The 15,478-nt window shown below is 32.2% G+C and overlaps 1 protein-coding gene across 1 annotated transcript; it reads right to left on the minus strand.

Moving 5' to 3' along the window:
• LOC18593052 (beta-amyrin 28-oxidase) lies at positions 6,911-8,860 on the minus strand. The gene is made up of 3 exons (XM_018125629.1): positions 7,833-8,860; positions 7,514-7,701; positions 6,911-7,370 (listed from the first exon to the last, which is right to left on the minus strand). Exons 1-3 carry the CDS (start codon positions 8,779-8,781, stop codon positions 7,077-7,079), a joined length of 1,431 nt encoding a protein of 476 aa, XP_017981118.1. The 5' UTR covers positions 8,782-8,860; the 3' UTR covers positions 6,911-7,076.

Genomic DNA, 15,478 nt, shown 5'->3' on the forward strand with positions numbered 1-15,478 from the left:
CCATTTTGTCCCCAGGTGGCAAATGACCATTTTGCCCCTAGATAGCGAAAATTCCAATTTGACTCCAAATTGATCCTCGAACTCCGAATCACCATATTAACCCATTCTGGGACTTTAAAATTCTTAATTTCATTGTAAATTCTCTATTTGATCTAGTTCGAGGCTTAAATCAACTTTATTGTACCTCTAGGTACAATACCGACTTTTGTAAATTTTTCAAGACTCTCTTAGCATGTAAACATGCTATCCACCACATGTATGTCATCACAAATATTTCTGTAGAGTCGGGCTTGTCATCTTCTCCCCCACTTGGATCAACCATATGATCCTCCTTCTTGATTGACTTCGACATCCGGCTAAATATTAATATTTTAATATTATTTTATTAATAAAATATTATTTTATTCTAAAAATTTTATCTTGTCTCCTTGGTACCCAAAATACCTTATTATGCCTCACTTGACTTCCAAATCGCCTTTTATCTCACAAATTCTTCTCCGATAAAATTATTATTATTTTTTTATTATTTTCTCACTTGCGAAATATTTTATCCTAAACTACTCCTTTCGTCTTTTATCACTTCTAAACATTTTAATTGACCTCAACTTGCATTCGATCAACTTTATTTATCACCATATCAAAGTATGGGGTATTTCAGGTTTTGTGTTGTTTTTACCTTTTTTATAGTATTTTATGTGGTTGTTATTGTTAGTTTTTGGTGTTGAATTTTTTGTGCTCTTTATGGTATTGTTGTTGCTACTACTAGCTTGTGTGGTGATTTTTTTACACTGGGTCCTGTTTTTGATTTCACATGTAAGTGCACATATCACTAACAAGTAATATAATGATGAAGTAGAATATTATTCCCACAGAGAATTGCTTTAATTTCTATTTGCTGACTACTAAAATTAACACACCATAATTTTATCCAAACAATAAAAATTAAAATAAAAAGTAAAATTAAATTTAACAAACTTAAAAACTAAAATTACTTTATTAAACTCATTAACTACTAGACTTAAGATTATGGAATTCCTCAATACTTCATCTGAATATTGTCTTTATTTCTTAACTTACTTTAATAGATTAAGTTGCTAACCTAGAGTTCTAATTTATTTACAAGTTTTTTTTTTTATAATTAGGGGAGGGGGGATTCGAACCCTGCTCTTTAGGTAGGGGAATTATGCACCAACCAATGAGACAAATGCTTGGGTGCTAATTTATTTACAAGTTTCTGTCAAGGCTCTCACAAAAATACCTTTCCCAATTAACTTAGCATATGTCTATGCACCTGAGCATTTGGCTTATTGGTTGATGCATTATCCCCTTCTCTAGAGAATAGGCTTTGAATCCCCCTTCCCCTAATTATTAAAAAAAAAAACTTAGTATATGTCTATGCAACTTAAATTGAAGAAAGATTCATTAAGTTTGTGCTCTAATCCTAGTTACGTATGACTTATAGGTGTATGTCTATCTTGTATACAAATCAAACCACCTAATCAACTAATTGTACTTGATCATACGCTATTCTATTCAAGGTCTACCTAAATCTCCTTCGTCAAGGTTTAATCTAGATTTCTAGATTAATATAATTGGTGATCAAGCAATTGAAGCATTAAGAACAGAATAAAATAAACAACTTAAAACTGTCAAATATTAGCAAAAAAGAAATAAAACATTCAGACTATGTATTGAATTCAATCATAATCTTAGACAACTAAATTAATTCCCCATAATGTCATAAATCCTCGTCAAATAAAGTTTAAACATGATCCTCGTAAAATAAAAAAATAACAAAAAAATAAAGAATCCCGTGAATTGCAATCTTGATCTCCCAATCTTGTTGAATCCCTCAATTTCTTCTAAGCTCCAATGAGACTTTTTCAATGATTTTATGGTTAATTCTCAGCTCTAAATCTGGTGTTTCGTTTTTCCAAAAGTCCTCTGAAAGGTTACTTTTATAAGGCTTTGAAGTTGGGATAAGTTGCATGAAGAAAGAATTCAATTCCAACAAGGATTTCCTCATCATACTACTTGAGCCATGACCTATCTCCACCAAGGCTACGACCTCGACCATTTAATCTACAAAAGTTGTGATCTCTTCAGGACTACTGCAATGCTTCAACTATGACAAGGTTTTTGATAACTTTTCAGGTCAAACTAGCAAAGTAGTAAAATATAAAAGTTATAGTTTTTTCTCTTATCTTTCTAATGGTCTAAGAATCACCTCATTTGGAATTTTGTAGAGAGTGTTATGGTCAAAATACCAAGAGATGTGCAGTAAAAGCTTGTACCTAGAATGCACTCTCCTAGTCCAATTAAAAGTCTTTCTTCAATAAACACCTACAAATGCAGAAATAAATCAATAACAACTTATCTTAGGCATATAACCATAAATTTAACACAAGATTGACTAAGATTAGATTGACTCACCTAATCAACTAACTTAAAATAATTAAATAAAATCTACTAATTTCTATGTATTGCCACAAGATCTAAGCTAAATTATTATCAAAATTAAGTCCAAATAGCTCTATATCATAGAGTTATCAAGTCCCCCCTTTTGTTGTTTGTATTTAAAGCCTCAATTTTTAGGGTTGCTTGGTTCCAATCCAAGATTTCTTAGTATTAGGAAGGCAACCAATGTTGACTTTTCAATCACCATATTCAGTTGGTATAAGAAGGCATTCGATGCTTGTATTTCCTTTTGCTTGTTAAAATAGTTATTTTTATAAAAGGAAAGATTGGGAGCTCATCTTTGCAACAAGGGTAGCAAGTTAATTACTAATTTACAAAAACATGGAAAACGAATGGGTGAGTCACAAAGACTCTATGAGTGAATACAAGAAGGAGACAAGTCAAGGAGAAGAACTCTTGCACAAATCATAATTTGCATAAACATGACATTGTTAAATCTCATATGTTTCCTTCAAATCCTTGAAAATAATGTAGTTCAAGACCATTTTATAAATATTTAGTTGAAGCGAAAGATGCATAAAAGTTTAAGATGAAATGGAAATTGAAAACATTTGAAATACTTTTGAAAAAAGGAGTGAAAACATTGTTTTGTACTTGAGGTATTGATACTTCTATAAGAGGTTTCGATACTTTTACCCCAAAATGCTCTTTGAATGGTAAATATCGATACTTACAAGATAAATATCGATAATTTCTTCCTAGGGCATCTTGTTTGCTAAGTATCAATACTTGTTCTTCAAGTATTGATACCTTACTCATAAAACCTAGACTTTTAGGGACTTTTTACATTTTCCATCAATACTTCAATTACTATACTTAGGGCCAATCATGTAGCCTAAGATTTCACTTGGATTTAGCCATATAACATCATTCTCACGACTACTTAGCACATAATTCACATTCATAACAAGAGCTTAATCTATTCATAAATCTAACCTTTCTAATTATACTAAACTCGCCAAGAAGCTTACCAAGGACAATTGCACAATCCCCATTGTTTAGGATTTTTGACGATAATGGTATGATCCCCACTATATTGGATTATTGAGGATAATGGTATAGTTCCCATTATCTTGGACAAACTGTGTGCACTTTGAATGGAATTCCACCTCGACTTGTGGTTATGTATAATTGTGCGTGTGGTACATGCCCCACATCTAGGCTTTCATAAACATATAGGATTTAACATTTCACTATAGCTCATACTCATAATCATGTTTATCTCATAAGGTATGTGGTACTACTTCACATACAAATCTCAAAATCATTCTTTACATGCTTATGTACATATCACATAACCATTTCATAAACATATGGGTGGGAATAGGTACATCCACCTAAGCATCTCATCTAGCATACTTTTATTTCATACTCAACATGCTATCTTGAATTCATTTTGAAGGAAATCATTTAAAAAGGCTTGTCTCCCTTATTGAAAACTAATACATAGTAAAGATATTTACATACGTATTTAGATTCAAAAACTTCTTTGAAAGAAAAATCATATTTAGTTAAAAAGATTTATTGTTATGAAAATAACATTTAAATCATGCGAGATAAACAATTCAATAAACCATGCTTAGCTTTACATACTAAAATACTTGAAAATGTGTATCCATTCACCTTCGAATACTTGACCTTTACCTATATGCAACACTTCACTCCAACGAGTTCTTTAAAGTTTCGACAGCACCTAAAGCATTCAACAATCATTGTAATCATTACTTAAGCTATAGATCACATAGAAATCAATTATGTTAATTTGAAACTACTTGAGTTTGTTCAAAACTAATTCTTCTAGCTTAAATCCATTGTTCTTCAACTAACTAGGGATTTAAGCTTTTTAAATCTTTATTCATTCCTTACCTTGGTGATCTACTAGTGAGAGAAACCTATTGAAAATCTTAGTTGCTTTAAAAGAACACAAAATCTGTTGAGAGGATTAAAATCAGTATTGGAATCAAGAGTTTGAAAATTTAAAAGTTGGAAAATGTTACCTTTGTTAATTCAAAAACCAAAACCAAGCTTCAAATCTTCAAAAATGGGGCTATTTTAGTGAGAGAGAGCAATAAGGTTGTTAGAAGTTGATAGAAAATGAGAGAGAGGTAGCCGAGGCTGCAAAAAATGACAAAAAACCTATAAAAGAAAGTTTTTGAGTAGAAAATATTGTTTTGCCCCTTTTTATTTTTAGGTAAACAACAACAAGTATCGATACTTTTGGGTGAGGTATTCATACTTGAGTTTCTGGGTCTCAAGCATCAGTACTTGCTCATTAGGTATTGATACTTGTTCTTCAAAATCATTTTAAAAGTTTTTTGGGCAGCAAGTATCAATACTTGTTCTTTGGGTATTGATACTTCTATTCTAAAATGTAAAATTTAATTTGAAAACACATCCGTTTTGGCTACATCTCTCTCCTATGAAAATATACACTTGTAAACTTGAAATTTGAGCTTTTTTAAATAAAGTTTTCAAAAATCTTTAGACTAAAAACACAATTTAATTGTTCACCAAGTAGGATTTACTTTTCTATACACATCTAAAGTGAGGGGTTTCACAACAACTAAGTAGCAAACCTTGCCCATATAGATGTACTAATGGCCTTGGATCCTCTAGGCCCAATCCATAATCAAACAAGATTTATATATAAAACCTAAAAGAAAAAAATGTATGGGATCTTTAGTGATTTCTCTTTACAACTATAGGCCCTAGTCTAAGCCATCTCATGACTAATATTTTACTTGAAATTTCATTCAATCTAATATTATCATTTTATTTTTTTAAATTAATCAAGAAACCTTAATTACCCACTAATTATAATAATGTTTATCGGCACATTACAACTGACCTCTATAGAGAAAAGAATTATCAATGAGATCATTTTCATTACAATGTTTACTAATAAACCCTTTCACCATGCCATATTCCTCATGGACTTTATAGATAAATAATTTTCACTGTCACATCTAACTCATGTCAGTGCCAATTCATGATTTTAAATCTTGTTGGAGTTTGAAAAATAATTTTCTTCAAAAACTCTTAAGATATTAATATAAATAATATAATTTGAAAACATTTTCTAGAAGTCACACTGACCAGATTTTTTGAGTCCATCAATCTTATAAAAATCACTTGAATATCTTTTTCAATAGATGGTGAATCCTTTATTGAGTATCCAATATAATTTATTTAGCATGTATATAACGCGATGTACCAGAGTATAGCCTTTAAATTTAGCAATACCTATTGACAACATTAAAGTCATGCAGATATTAAATAAAACATATTGATCTATCAAGTCTAAGGGCAATTAATAACTTGTAATAGAGCTCCTTTTAATTATTGATGACAAGCTTATATGGTGCTCTTTAAATAGATCTTGCTCAATGTATGCATCTCTTACACTACACCCACTTATTGGTTTTAAGATCACTACCTCATTGGTGGAGTTAAAATATTTTATCTTTTTGATAGAGGTATAACAAATATAAGTTTTAAACATTTTTATCACATTTAGCCTAGATTAATTTTGGCAAACAAGGAACTAAAGAACTATAACTCCCCACTTAATAGCTCGTCAACTATTAGAATAGTTTTTCTATAATGTTATCAAATATGATATAAATAAATAAAAGGTAAACTCCATATAGACCACTTGTGATAGGGTATTTTCTCACGTAAGACCATAAGGTTATTTTTGTTCCATATAAAACATTATATTTTACTTTTATTTCCAAAAGGAGTAACGATGTTAAAGTTTTAGTTAATTTTTTGGAAATAGATAATAAGAACCTTTCGTTTATGATTCTTTTGTTTTTCATTTGTTTAATCAAAATAAAAGATTTAACCATTTTTTGGATTTCTTTTATAATTTTTCTCTCTCCTCATCTTCTCACTTTTGTCCAACAAGTCAATTAAGTATTTTATACACAAAAGAAAATATAATTAAATTCATGAAATGGGGACACAGTATTTTACAACCACGCCCCTTGATGAGAAAGTAAAAAGTCTATAAGAAAGATCTATTTGGCTTGGACTGGAAATAAAATCCATTCCCACCTCTTGATGAGAGAAAGAACAGGTCTGATGTAAGACATAAGGTTTTATATGAAACAAAAAATAATCTCAGTGTGCTATGTGAAAAAATGTCATATCATAAGAGTTTATGTGGACTTTATCCTTTATTTATAACATATTTGATATACTCATAAATTATTTGGTAAAATTATAGAAAAATTAATCTAATAGTTGATGAGATATTAAGTGTAGAGTTATAGTTATTCAGTTCTTATTTCTTAAAATTAATAGTAGTAATTTATTAAGGTTGATATAAATATGTTATATAATAAAATTTTAACAACTTCTCGTCGATGAGGAAAGGGTGTTGCTATTGGAAGCCTTTTGCAAATCTAATTAAACTTGGGGCATGGGATTAGACTAAAGAATATATCAATTATAGAAACGACTGAAATAAGATGACAGTTCAACTTATTTTAAAAACCTATCGTACAATGCATAGATATGGAAATTGCATGCTTATGAGAATGGAAGAGACACCAAAGACTAATTTATTCTATTTAATGCGTCAGCCTTGATGCTCATGCGGCTTGGAGCTTGATGGGCAGACCCTCCTCTGGAATGGGTGAAGGAATGTAGGAAATCTTCTCATTGGGATTCAGTTTCTCCCATTTGAATTTGGTGACCAGGTTGTGTATGAAAGTGAGGATTTCCAGTCGTGCATACTCCTTCCCAGGGCACATACGAGGACCTCCACCAAATGGAACAAATGTGTAGGGTGCAGGACCATTTCCTTCAAACCTTGAAGGATCAAACTTCTCTGGATCTGGGAAGTCGTTGGGATTCTTGTGTGTTGAATGGACAGTCCAGAAGGCCTGAAGCAATAAAGAAAACAAATAAGGGCTGGGTAAGTATTTATTGGTAGGTAGGTAGCGAGCTAGGACGGAATGATTCTTTAAAACTACAAAAAAATGACAATGACATGATGATTTTTGCAATGAAAACATAGAGTCCTTACCTTCCATCCTTTTGGAATCGTATAACCTGCGTAAGTAAAGTCGGTGATGGCCTCTCTAAAAGCTCCATTAGCAGGTGGTGCCAGCCTCATTGCTTCGCATGCCACGCACCAAGTGTACTTCATCTTCTGAATATCTTCCCATCTCAATGGTTCTTCAGGCCCTTTGGACCTTAAAATATCCATTTGTTCTGCAATTAACCAAACAAGATGAAACATTAATTAATTGCCCGATAGAAATTTTAAATATATTAGAAAATGATAGGAGTCCACGAGCCTCCTGGTGCTAAAATCCAAATTAATGACCGACTAATTTACATACCTTCCAACACCTTGTTATATACGTCAGGATAGTCAGAAAGATAGCTAACAGTGAAGGTGATTGCGGTACTTGTTGTGTCATGACTTGCAATAAAGAAGCCTACAATCTTGTTGCCGATCTCTATCTCAGTCATACCGTCCAGCAGCATGTTATCCACCAAGTCTGAAGCAACCGTTCTCCTTTTCTCCAACAGCTCGTTTTTCTTCTTGGTAATGAGGGCAAAAAGCTCTTGGCGAATCACTCTGCCTGCTTTCACGGCGCGATTGAATGTTGTTCCCGGAAGATCAATGGGCACGGATACGAGACCAGCAGTGGCAATAGAAAAAGGCTTGGCAAATTTTTCTATCTCCTCCCGATCTCGAACACTCATGAATAGACGACAGGCGAGTGAAAAGGTGTACTTCTTGGAAAGCGGGAAAACTTGGACTTGATTATAGGGGGACCAATGTTGGTCTAGGTGCTCCTTTGCCATTCTATCCATGACGGGTACGTAATGTTGAAGGGACTCTGGCTTGAGCAAAGAAGGCAGGTAGGCCCGAAGTTTAGTGGATTCTTCTGCGGAAGAATTATCAACACTAGATGGATCCAAAAAAGCTTTCTTCATGGGACGCGGCCACCACGATGTAACATATTTGTTTTGGCCAGAGAAGAGGAACTTGTTGCCAGCAGCACCGCAAAAGACAGCCATGTCCTCTCCTAGCAATGATGTACGGAACACATCGGATGAATATTTGGTATTTCTGTCAGTTACGAATTTCTCAGGAGTTCCCCTTCTTGAAGCCAGCACATAGTCCAAGGTTTCGCCAATGTATGGGAGACCCTTTCTACCCGGAGGCAGCTTGGGGGTGGCGGCCCTGGATTTGTACTTGTAAACCAAGTAGATGACACCAACAGACACGTACAAAACTACAAAGTGGACTAAGTATGGCATCAAAAAAGCAATGTCCATGCCTGCTTAATTAATCTTTCCCCCGACCTTTGCTACTTTAATTAACAAAGGTGTAATTACACACTGGAGTGCCGAACGAGCCCAGGATCATCTACAAAATTTAAGGAGGAACAAATGGATATGCATCTCACATCTGTTTGCCATATTTATAGTCATTTAGTATAACAAACGAAAATTTGATCAGCTTCTAAATTTTGACAAAGTTGGCAAAGCATATCGCTTGATTCCAAATTTTAACAGCTGACAAATTTTGCAACTTGTTCTGCTTTAGAATTCAATTTATCTCATGTCCTGACTCGAGATTCATGATTTAGACGTGATAAATGTGCTTGATTTTATTTCTTTATTTCTGTTGGATCGTTATTCCTTTTCTACTTATTTTAATAATAATTGGCATACAGTATTCAAAAGTACAACTTGTCTTGTTTTGAGACAACATGCATCATGCAGCAAGCTTTGCACATCAGCAAATCAAAATGAATTTCATTGTCTCATTTTCACAACTCCATGGTCAAAAAGGTGCAGGTGGTTGCGAAGACACTTGAACTCAAAAACACGTTTGAACTGTTTGCAGTCAAGTCTTGATTCTTTATCCTTAAAGAACAAAAAATAGGCTGTTAGAATTTGACAAATTTGGCACAACATTGTTTGATTCCAAATTTTAACAGCTGTTAATAAAGTTTTGCAACTCGTTTAACTAAGCTGTTACTTTGCAACTCGTTGTTCATTAGAATTTTATCTCATGTCTTGACATGAGATATTTGATTTAAAAGTGACAAATGTGCTTGATTTTTTATCTTTATTTCTATTCATTATAACAAATTTGACTTAAAGATAATACATTTTTAAAATGTGCTGTTAAAAATATTTTTAATAACACTCTTTTTTATACCTTTTAGAATATTTTTGTATATTTGACTCCACTATATAAATTTTTAGATGCATTATGAATAAAATATAACCATAAAAATTACATACATTAGTAAAAATTGCATTTTTTTATATTGCTACTAAATGTGAAAAAAAAGTGAAACTAAAAGTTTAAATAACTGCACTTTTTAAGATTTCACTACAAAAAAAAAAGAAATACGTATATTACTTAAAGAAATGTGATTAAAACTCAATTTTGTAGTAGTTATTGGATCTTTTTTCGTTTTGCTTATTTTAATAATAACTAGTATATGGTCAATTTTGCACGTTAATGCATTATGAATATATTTTTATTATATTTATGAGAATTATAATAATAATGACTAGCGGAAGACATAGGTTATGCAGCAAATTTATAAAATTTTATAAATAATTTTCAACAAAAGCGGTATTTATTTACAAAATACATTGGATTTGCCAACTTTTATAAATAGTTGGTGTTAATATTTGTGAATAGATGATAAAAAATTGTGAAATTAAAGGTAAATAAAAATAAGAATTGTGAAAGTTATTTCGGAATGTGTTATAACGAAAGTAGCTTAATTTCAAAGGAGTTGAAGAAAAAAAAGGAAGGAAAGGAACAACTAAAAATTTTGTAATGTGTTAGGGGCATGCTTGCATGGGAAAGTAATACTTGCAACCGATGCTTCTGTAATGGTTGCGTAAATGCGCATTTAATAACAAAATTACTATAATTTGTTATATTGCTATAACTGAATGATTAATTCAAAAATATTATTGGCTGTCGTACATAACGTAAATTTGTTGTTATCAATTTTAAGTGTTGCATACATTGTGCAAAGATAGAAACATATAACAATATATTCATTATTGTACTTATGATAACATGAGTCCGTAAACTCAATCGTTAGATATAAAAGGAGTTGTCATCAATATTTGTTGTTTAAGTGCGATTAATCACCTAAATGAATCTATTTTTTCTAATGAAGTATTAGGCTTAACTTAGATTTATTAAAAAGAATAAGTTCTGACTTACGAAATCGATTAGGTACAGGAGCATAAGTATATGTGAGGAATGTATTAGCACACCATTGCAATGCCCATTTGAGTAATGACACCAAATTAATCACGTGTTATCTTTTAGCTTTATTAAATTCTAATTCCGTATTTTATTTTATTTTTCTTAATCATTAATTTGTATACACCTTTTTTATGAAAAAGGAATTCAAAAAGTTGAGAGAAAACTTTCCTCAATTTTCCAAAAGTGTTGGTGAAAATTGAGAAATTTTACTGGAAAAACTCATCCTGACTTTCCCAACATGTTGACAAAAATCGAGAAATTTCATGAGAACCTTTTTTCTTTTTAATTTTTCCATCGTTTTGGCGAAAATCCAAAAATAATGTTTTCTCAATTTTCTCAACATGTTGGTGGAAACCGTGAAAATTTTATTAAAAGAAAACTATTCTTGAGTTTCCCAATGTGCTGATGAAAATCGAGTATGAAAATCTTTTCTAAATTTTTTCAATGTGCAGGAGAAAACTCAAAAATTTTAGAAAGAGTTTTTCCTCAATTTTCCCAACATGCTAGCAAAAGTTGAGAAATTTTTATTCAAAGAAAGATCTTCTTAATTTTCCCAACATGCTATCAAAAATCAAGAATTGTTTTTTATATATATTAATCTTTATTGTATTATCATAATTTTGCTAGAAATATCCATCCAAAATTTGTATTGAAACTTTATTATCTAGAGGATTTTGATTTACACATTATAACAACTTCTTTTTTCTTATAGACAGATCCACAATGTCATAGCATGTACTCTTACGTCCACCAAAGATCTGGAATCAAGACAAGATCATTTCGTCCAACATAGTTTCATTGTACAAATGTTGAAATCTAGATTTCCATAATATAATAGAAAATATTTGATAACACGCCTTATAACCATTCGTACCATCAATAATCATCTATATTGACCTTTTAATATTTCCAGAAACACCACTTACATTAATATAGTTATGCTTCGCAACCTATGCATCATACCATGACAAATTTATGGCCATCAATTAATAACACCATCTATTATTGTAAATTTCTCAAAATCCTCTAGAATTGAATCCATACTTGAGGTCTTCGAATATAAAATACCACCATGAAAATCGTTCCTTGTACTTTAACATAGGAAGGTCATTCCTCGCAAGAACACAATTATGTACTTTAGTCTACTTGTTCTAAATCAACCTTCTCAATGAAAATCCTTGCTGGACTATATTCTTTAACATATTTCCGTTGAGGACTCAAACAATCAAAGGCTTATTTTCAAAGCCACTCATAACTTTAATAATTCAATGCATGCCAAATAGCATTTCAGCTCATTGGTCCCAATGGACATTATTTTCAAATCTCCCAAGGTGTCCTTGTCGTTAATCCTGACCATACAAAACTAATGTAAAACCCGACTCTATAAAATACATGTCATGACATACATGCTTTGAGTAGCATGTTATTACGCTAGAAAAGCACTAAAGAATAGACGAAACCTGATATTGTACCTAACGGTACACTTAAATTGATTTAACCTCGAACTAGTTCAAATAGGAATTGTAGGATGAAATTTAATATTTTATAGTCCAGGAATGACTAAAAATGATTGTTCGGAGTTCGAGGGTTCATTTGGGGTAAAATTAGAAATTTTGATATTCAAGGGCAAAATCGTCATTTTGCCACCTAAGATAATAATTTGATCATGGAGTGAAATTTTTGATCAAGATTAACTATTTGGAGTATAATTTAATGATAGGAAGTGAAAAAGTTTAATTCTGGTGATTTTTGGAGTGTAGGGGCAAAATCGTAATGTTGCCACCCACGGACAAAATTTGAGATTTTGAGAGAATTTAGATCAAATTTGACAAATTGGAGAATGGTATGAGTATAAGGGATGAAAAATATGTCTATGGGCAATTTTTCAATTTTTGGGGCAAAAATGTAATTTTTGACTTTTACGGGGGTAAAAGTGTAAATTTCAAAAATTACTCCACCGAGACTTTGGATGAGTCTGAGAATTTTATCTAAGCTATGAATATATGAGACAAGTGTATGGTGAAAATTTGGAAACAAATGGATGAAATTTTAAAAATGGGCCAATGGGAAAGTGACATGTGGCATTTTTTAATGAAATAATATTATTTTAATGAAAAGTCAGCCCATTTAAACCCAAATTTTGAGTGCTGGCCGGCCATAAGGAAGAACAAGAGAGGAAATAGAGAGGAAAGGAAGAAAAAAAGAAAAACCAAAGAGAAACAAGAAAATTCAAAGGGAAATTCGCGGTTTTCGACCGTTTACGCGTCTAACGGTAAGATTTTTCGATTTTAGCTTGATTTCTACCTTTCCTATGCCTTTATTTCCATTTAGCATGCTTGAGGAGAGAGATCAAAAAGTGATATCAAGGGCTGGACGAAATTCTAGGGGAGAGAAATTGAAATTTTTAGGTTTTGATTTTTAGTTAAATTGATAGTTTTAGTTAGTTAAATGTGTTTAGAAATTAAATTGGGCAAGAAATCATTAAATTTTCACAATACCCACTCTTGGCTGGATGCTCAATGCTGTACAATGATGATGAATTGATTTTATTCTAAGGAAAATGAAGAGAAAATGATGAAAAACGATTAAACGTGATAGAAAAACAAAGTAGAAAATTAACCGAGTTAATGTCCCATTTTTGGCCGAATTTTCCAAGGAAGGGAGTGAGCTGATTTTGTTGTTTTTAGAAGGTTATTGGCTGATATTTAATGGTTAGAAATGTTGGAGAGAGAATGGGATGATTTAGAGCTAAAATGGAGCGCGTTAGCAATTTATCGGGCAAAGTGCCAAAAATAGGTTAATACCGCGTTTAAGCCGTTTTAGGCTATTGCATTTCATACCATGCATTAGTATAGGATTTAAGTTAATTATATAGTGATTTAGCATCAATGTGATGAATTGTGTAAATTTTTGTAATGTGTCTAGGAGGAGAGCCTTCCGGAAAAGGCAAAGAAGTCGTACCCGACGAGTAGTGATCGGGGCGCTTAGAAAGCTTTTAGTTTGTACAAACGGTGAGTAAACTTATTATTATTGTAAATTATCTAGAGTTTATTTTTAAATGCCCTTTATGTATTTTATGAAATGAAAACGAGATTAAAACGGGATTTTTGATGTTTTAGGAATAAATGTGACAAATAAAAATATATTGTATTGATTATGAAATTGAGTAATTGGAGGCTGCAAATTGACTTGAAAAATATATATTTTCCTAGGAATGGCTTATGAGAAATGAGTATATGTGGCTATATTTTGTGAGTGCATTGGGAAATTTATGTAAGTTGTTTTTACTATGCAGGCTGGATAAATAAATAAAAGCCACGTTATACTGTCGAAATTTTATTAAAATTGGTGGGTTAGTCACTGCAGTGACGGGTTTCCGTGGACTGCCTATTAGAGGGGCACGGTAAACCCAGTTATATAGTTACTCCGGTTGTAGAGGCGAGGAGGGTAACTCCTGGGGTAGTATTAGAGCTCACTTCACGTCGAACCCCCACGTGAATGTGTAACTCGGCCAACGCCAAGGAACGGCTGGTTTTAAAAATAAAAATGTGTTTCACGTGTGAATATTTTAACACCCTTGGCGGACTCGGTTAGATGCCTCGGCCAAGGTATCCCCGAGGATTAGTTTTGGCTTGAGCCTTGTTTTAATAAAAGACATAAGCCTTAACAACTGTTTTGGTAAATTACAAATATTTTATGGTTTAAGAAATAAATTGAAAACATTATGAAATGGGTTGAAATTTGTTGTTTAAACTTGCCTCCATTTTACTCGCCTTTAGATATTTATGATAATGTCTGTTTACTCATTGGGATTGCAAAATCTCACCCAACTCCTTTCCACCCATTTCAGGTTCAGTATAGACTGTAGATAGCTGATCTCATCGAGGACTACCATTGGATCTGCATTTTCCAAACCGTAGGTTCACAGTCCTCTTTACTTTTGTTTATTCGGGGGCCCTCTTGTTATTGTAAATTAAATTAAATATTTTGGCTTACTGTATTTCAGTATGTATAAATTTATTTAGCTTTTACGCTATAAAAATTATTCACGTATAACTCTATAAATATTGTTTTATAAGAAAATAGAATATTTTCCTTAATATTTCTTTTATTTTCTTATTATATTCAAATAACCGTAATTTCGTTTTAAATGAAGATTTTAGACTTTTAAACTCATTTTGAATATGAATTATGTGTTTTGTACTTGTATATTACGTTTTAGCCAGTTTCGAAATTTTTGAGAAAAAAATGACCAAAATACCCCTGTGTGGCGAAAATTTTATTTTGATTGTTTTTGATCTAAAATAGTATATATTCTCTAAAAACTCGATATTTAACAATGATTGCTCACAGGAAAGGAAAGAAACTGATATGTAAGCCTTGCGGGGTTCCGGTTGGCATTCCGGATAATGAGTGTCAATCGGGACGTCGCGGCGATTGTCATGGGCCTGAGGGAGGTTCCGGGTCGTGACAATTCTATTGGTATCAGAGCTTTTGGTTTTAAAGATAAGAGTTTTTGGTTTTAAAGTGGTTTTAAAAAATTACAATATCAGTGTGGCCCCGGATTAAGTTAGGTTAGGTTGAATAGAATGCATGCATTTTCATATAGAGCCTAAGGTTCCCTAAGCTTGCTCGTTTTCTCTTATAGATTATTATGCCTCCTCGACGCGGACGCCCACCTCTCACTAGATCGGTTGGGAGGGGAAAAGGTCGTTCCCAACGTCG

Source organism: Theobroma cacao, chromosome 8, assembly GCF_000208745.1.
Source record: "Theobroma cacao cultivar B97-61/B2 chromosome 8, Criollo_cocoa_genome_V2, whole genome shotgun sequence".
Taxonomy (NCBI): Eukaryota; Viridiplantae; Streptophyta; class Magnoliopsida; order Malvales; family Malvaceae; genus Theobroma; species Theobroma cacao.

Coding starts and splice junctions, on each gene's coding strand:
- LOC18593052 (XM_018125629.1), bottom strand. CDS start 8,781: ATGGACATTGCTTTTTTGATGCCATACTTAGTCCACTTTGTAGTTTTG. Junction 7,702..7,832: donor ATATAACAAGGTGTTGGAAG/GTATGTAAATTA, acceptor GGTTAATTGCAG/AACAAATGGATATTTTAAGG. Junction 7,371..7,513: donor CGATTCCAAAAGGATGGAAG/GTAAGGACTCTA, acceptor TTATTGCTTCAG/GCCTTCTGGACTGTCCATTC.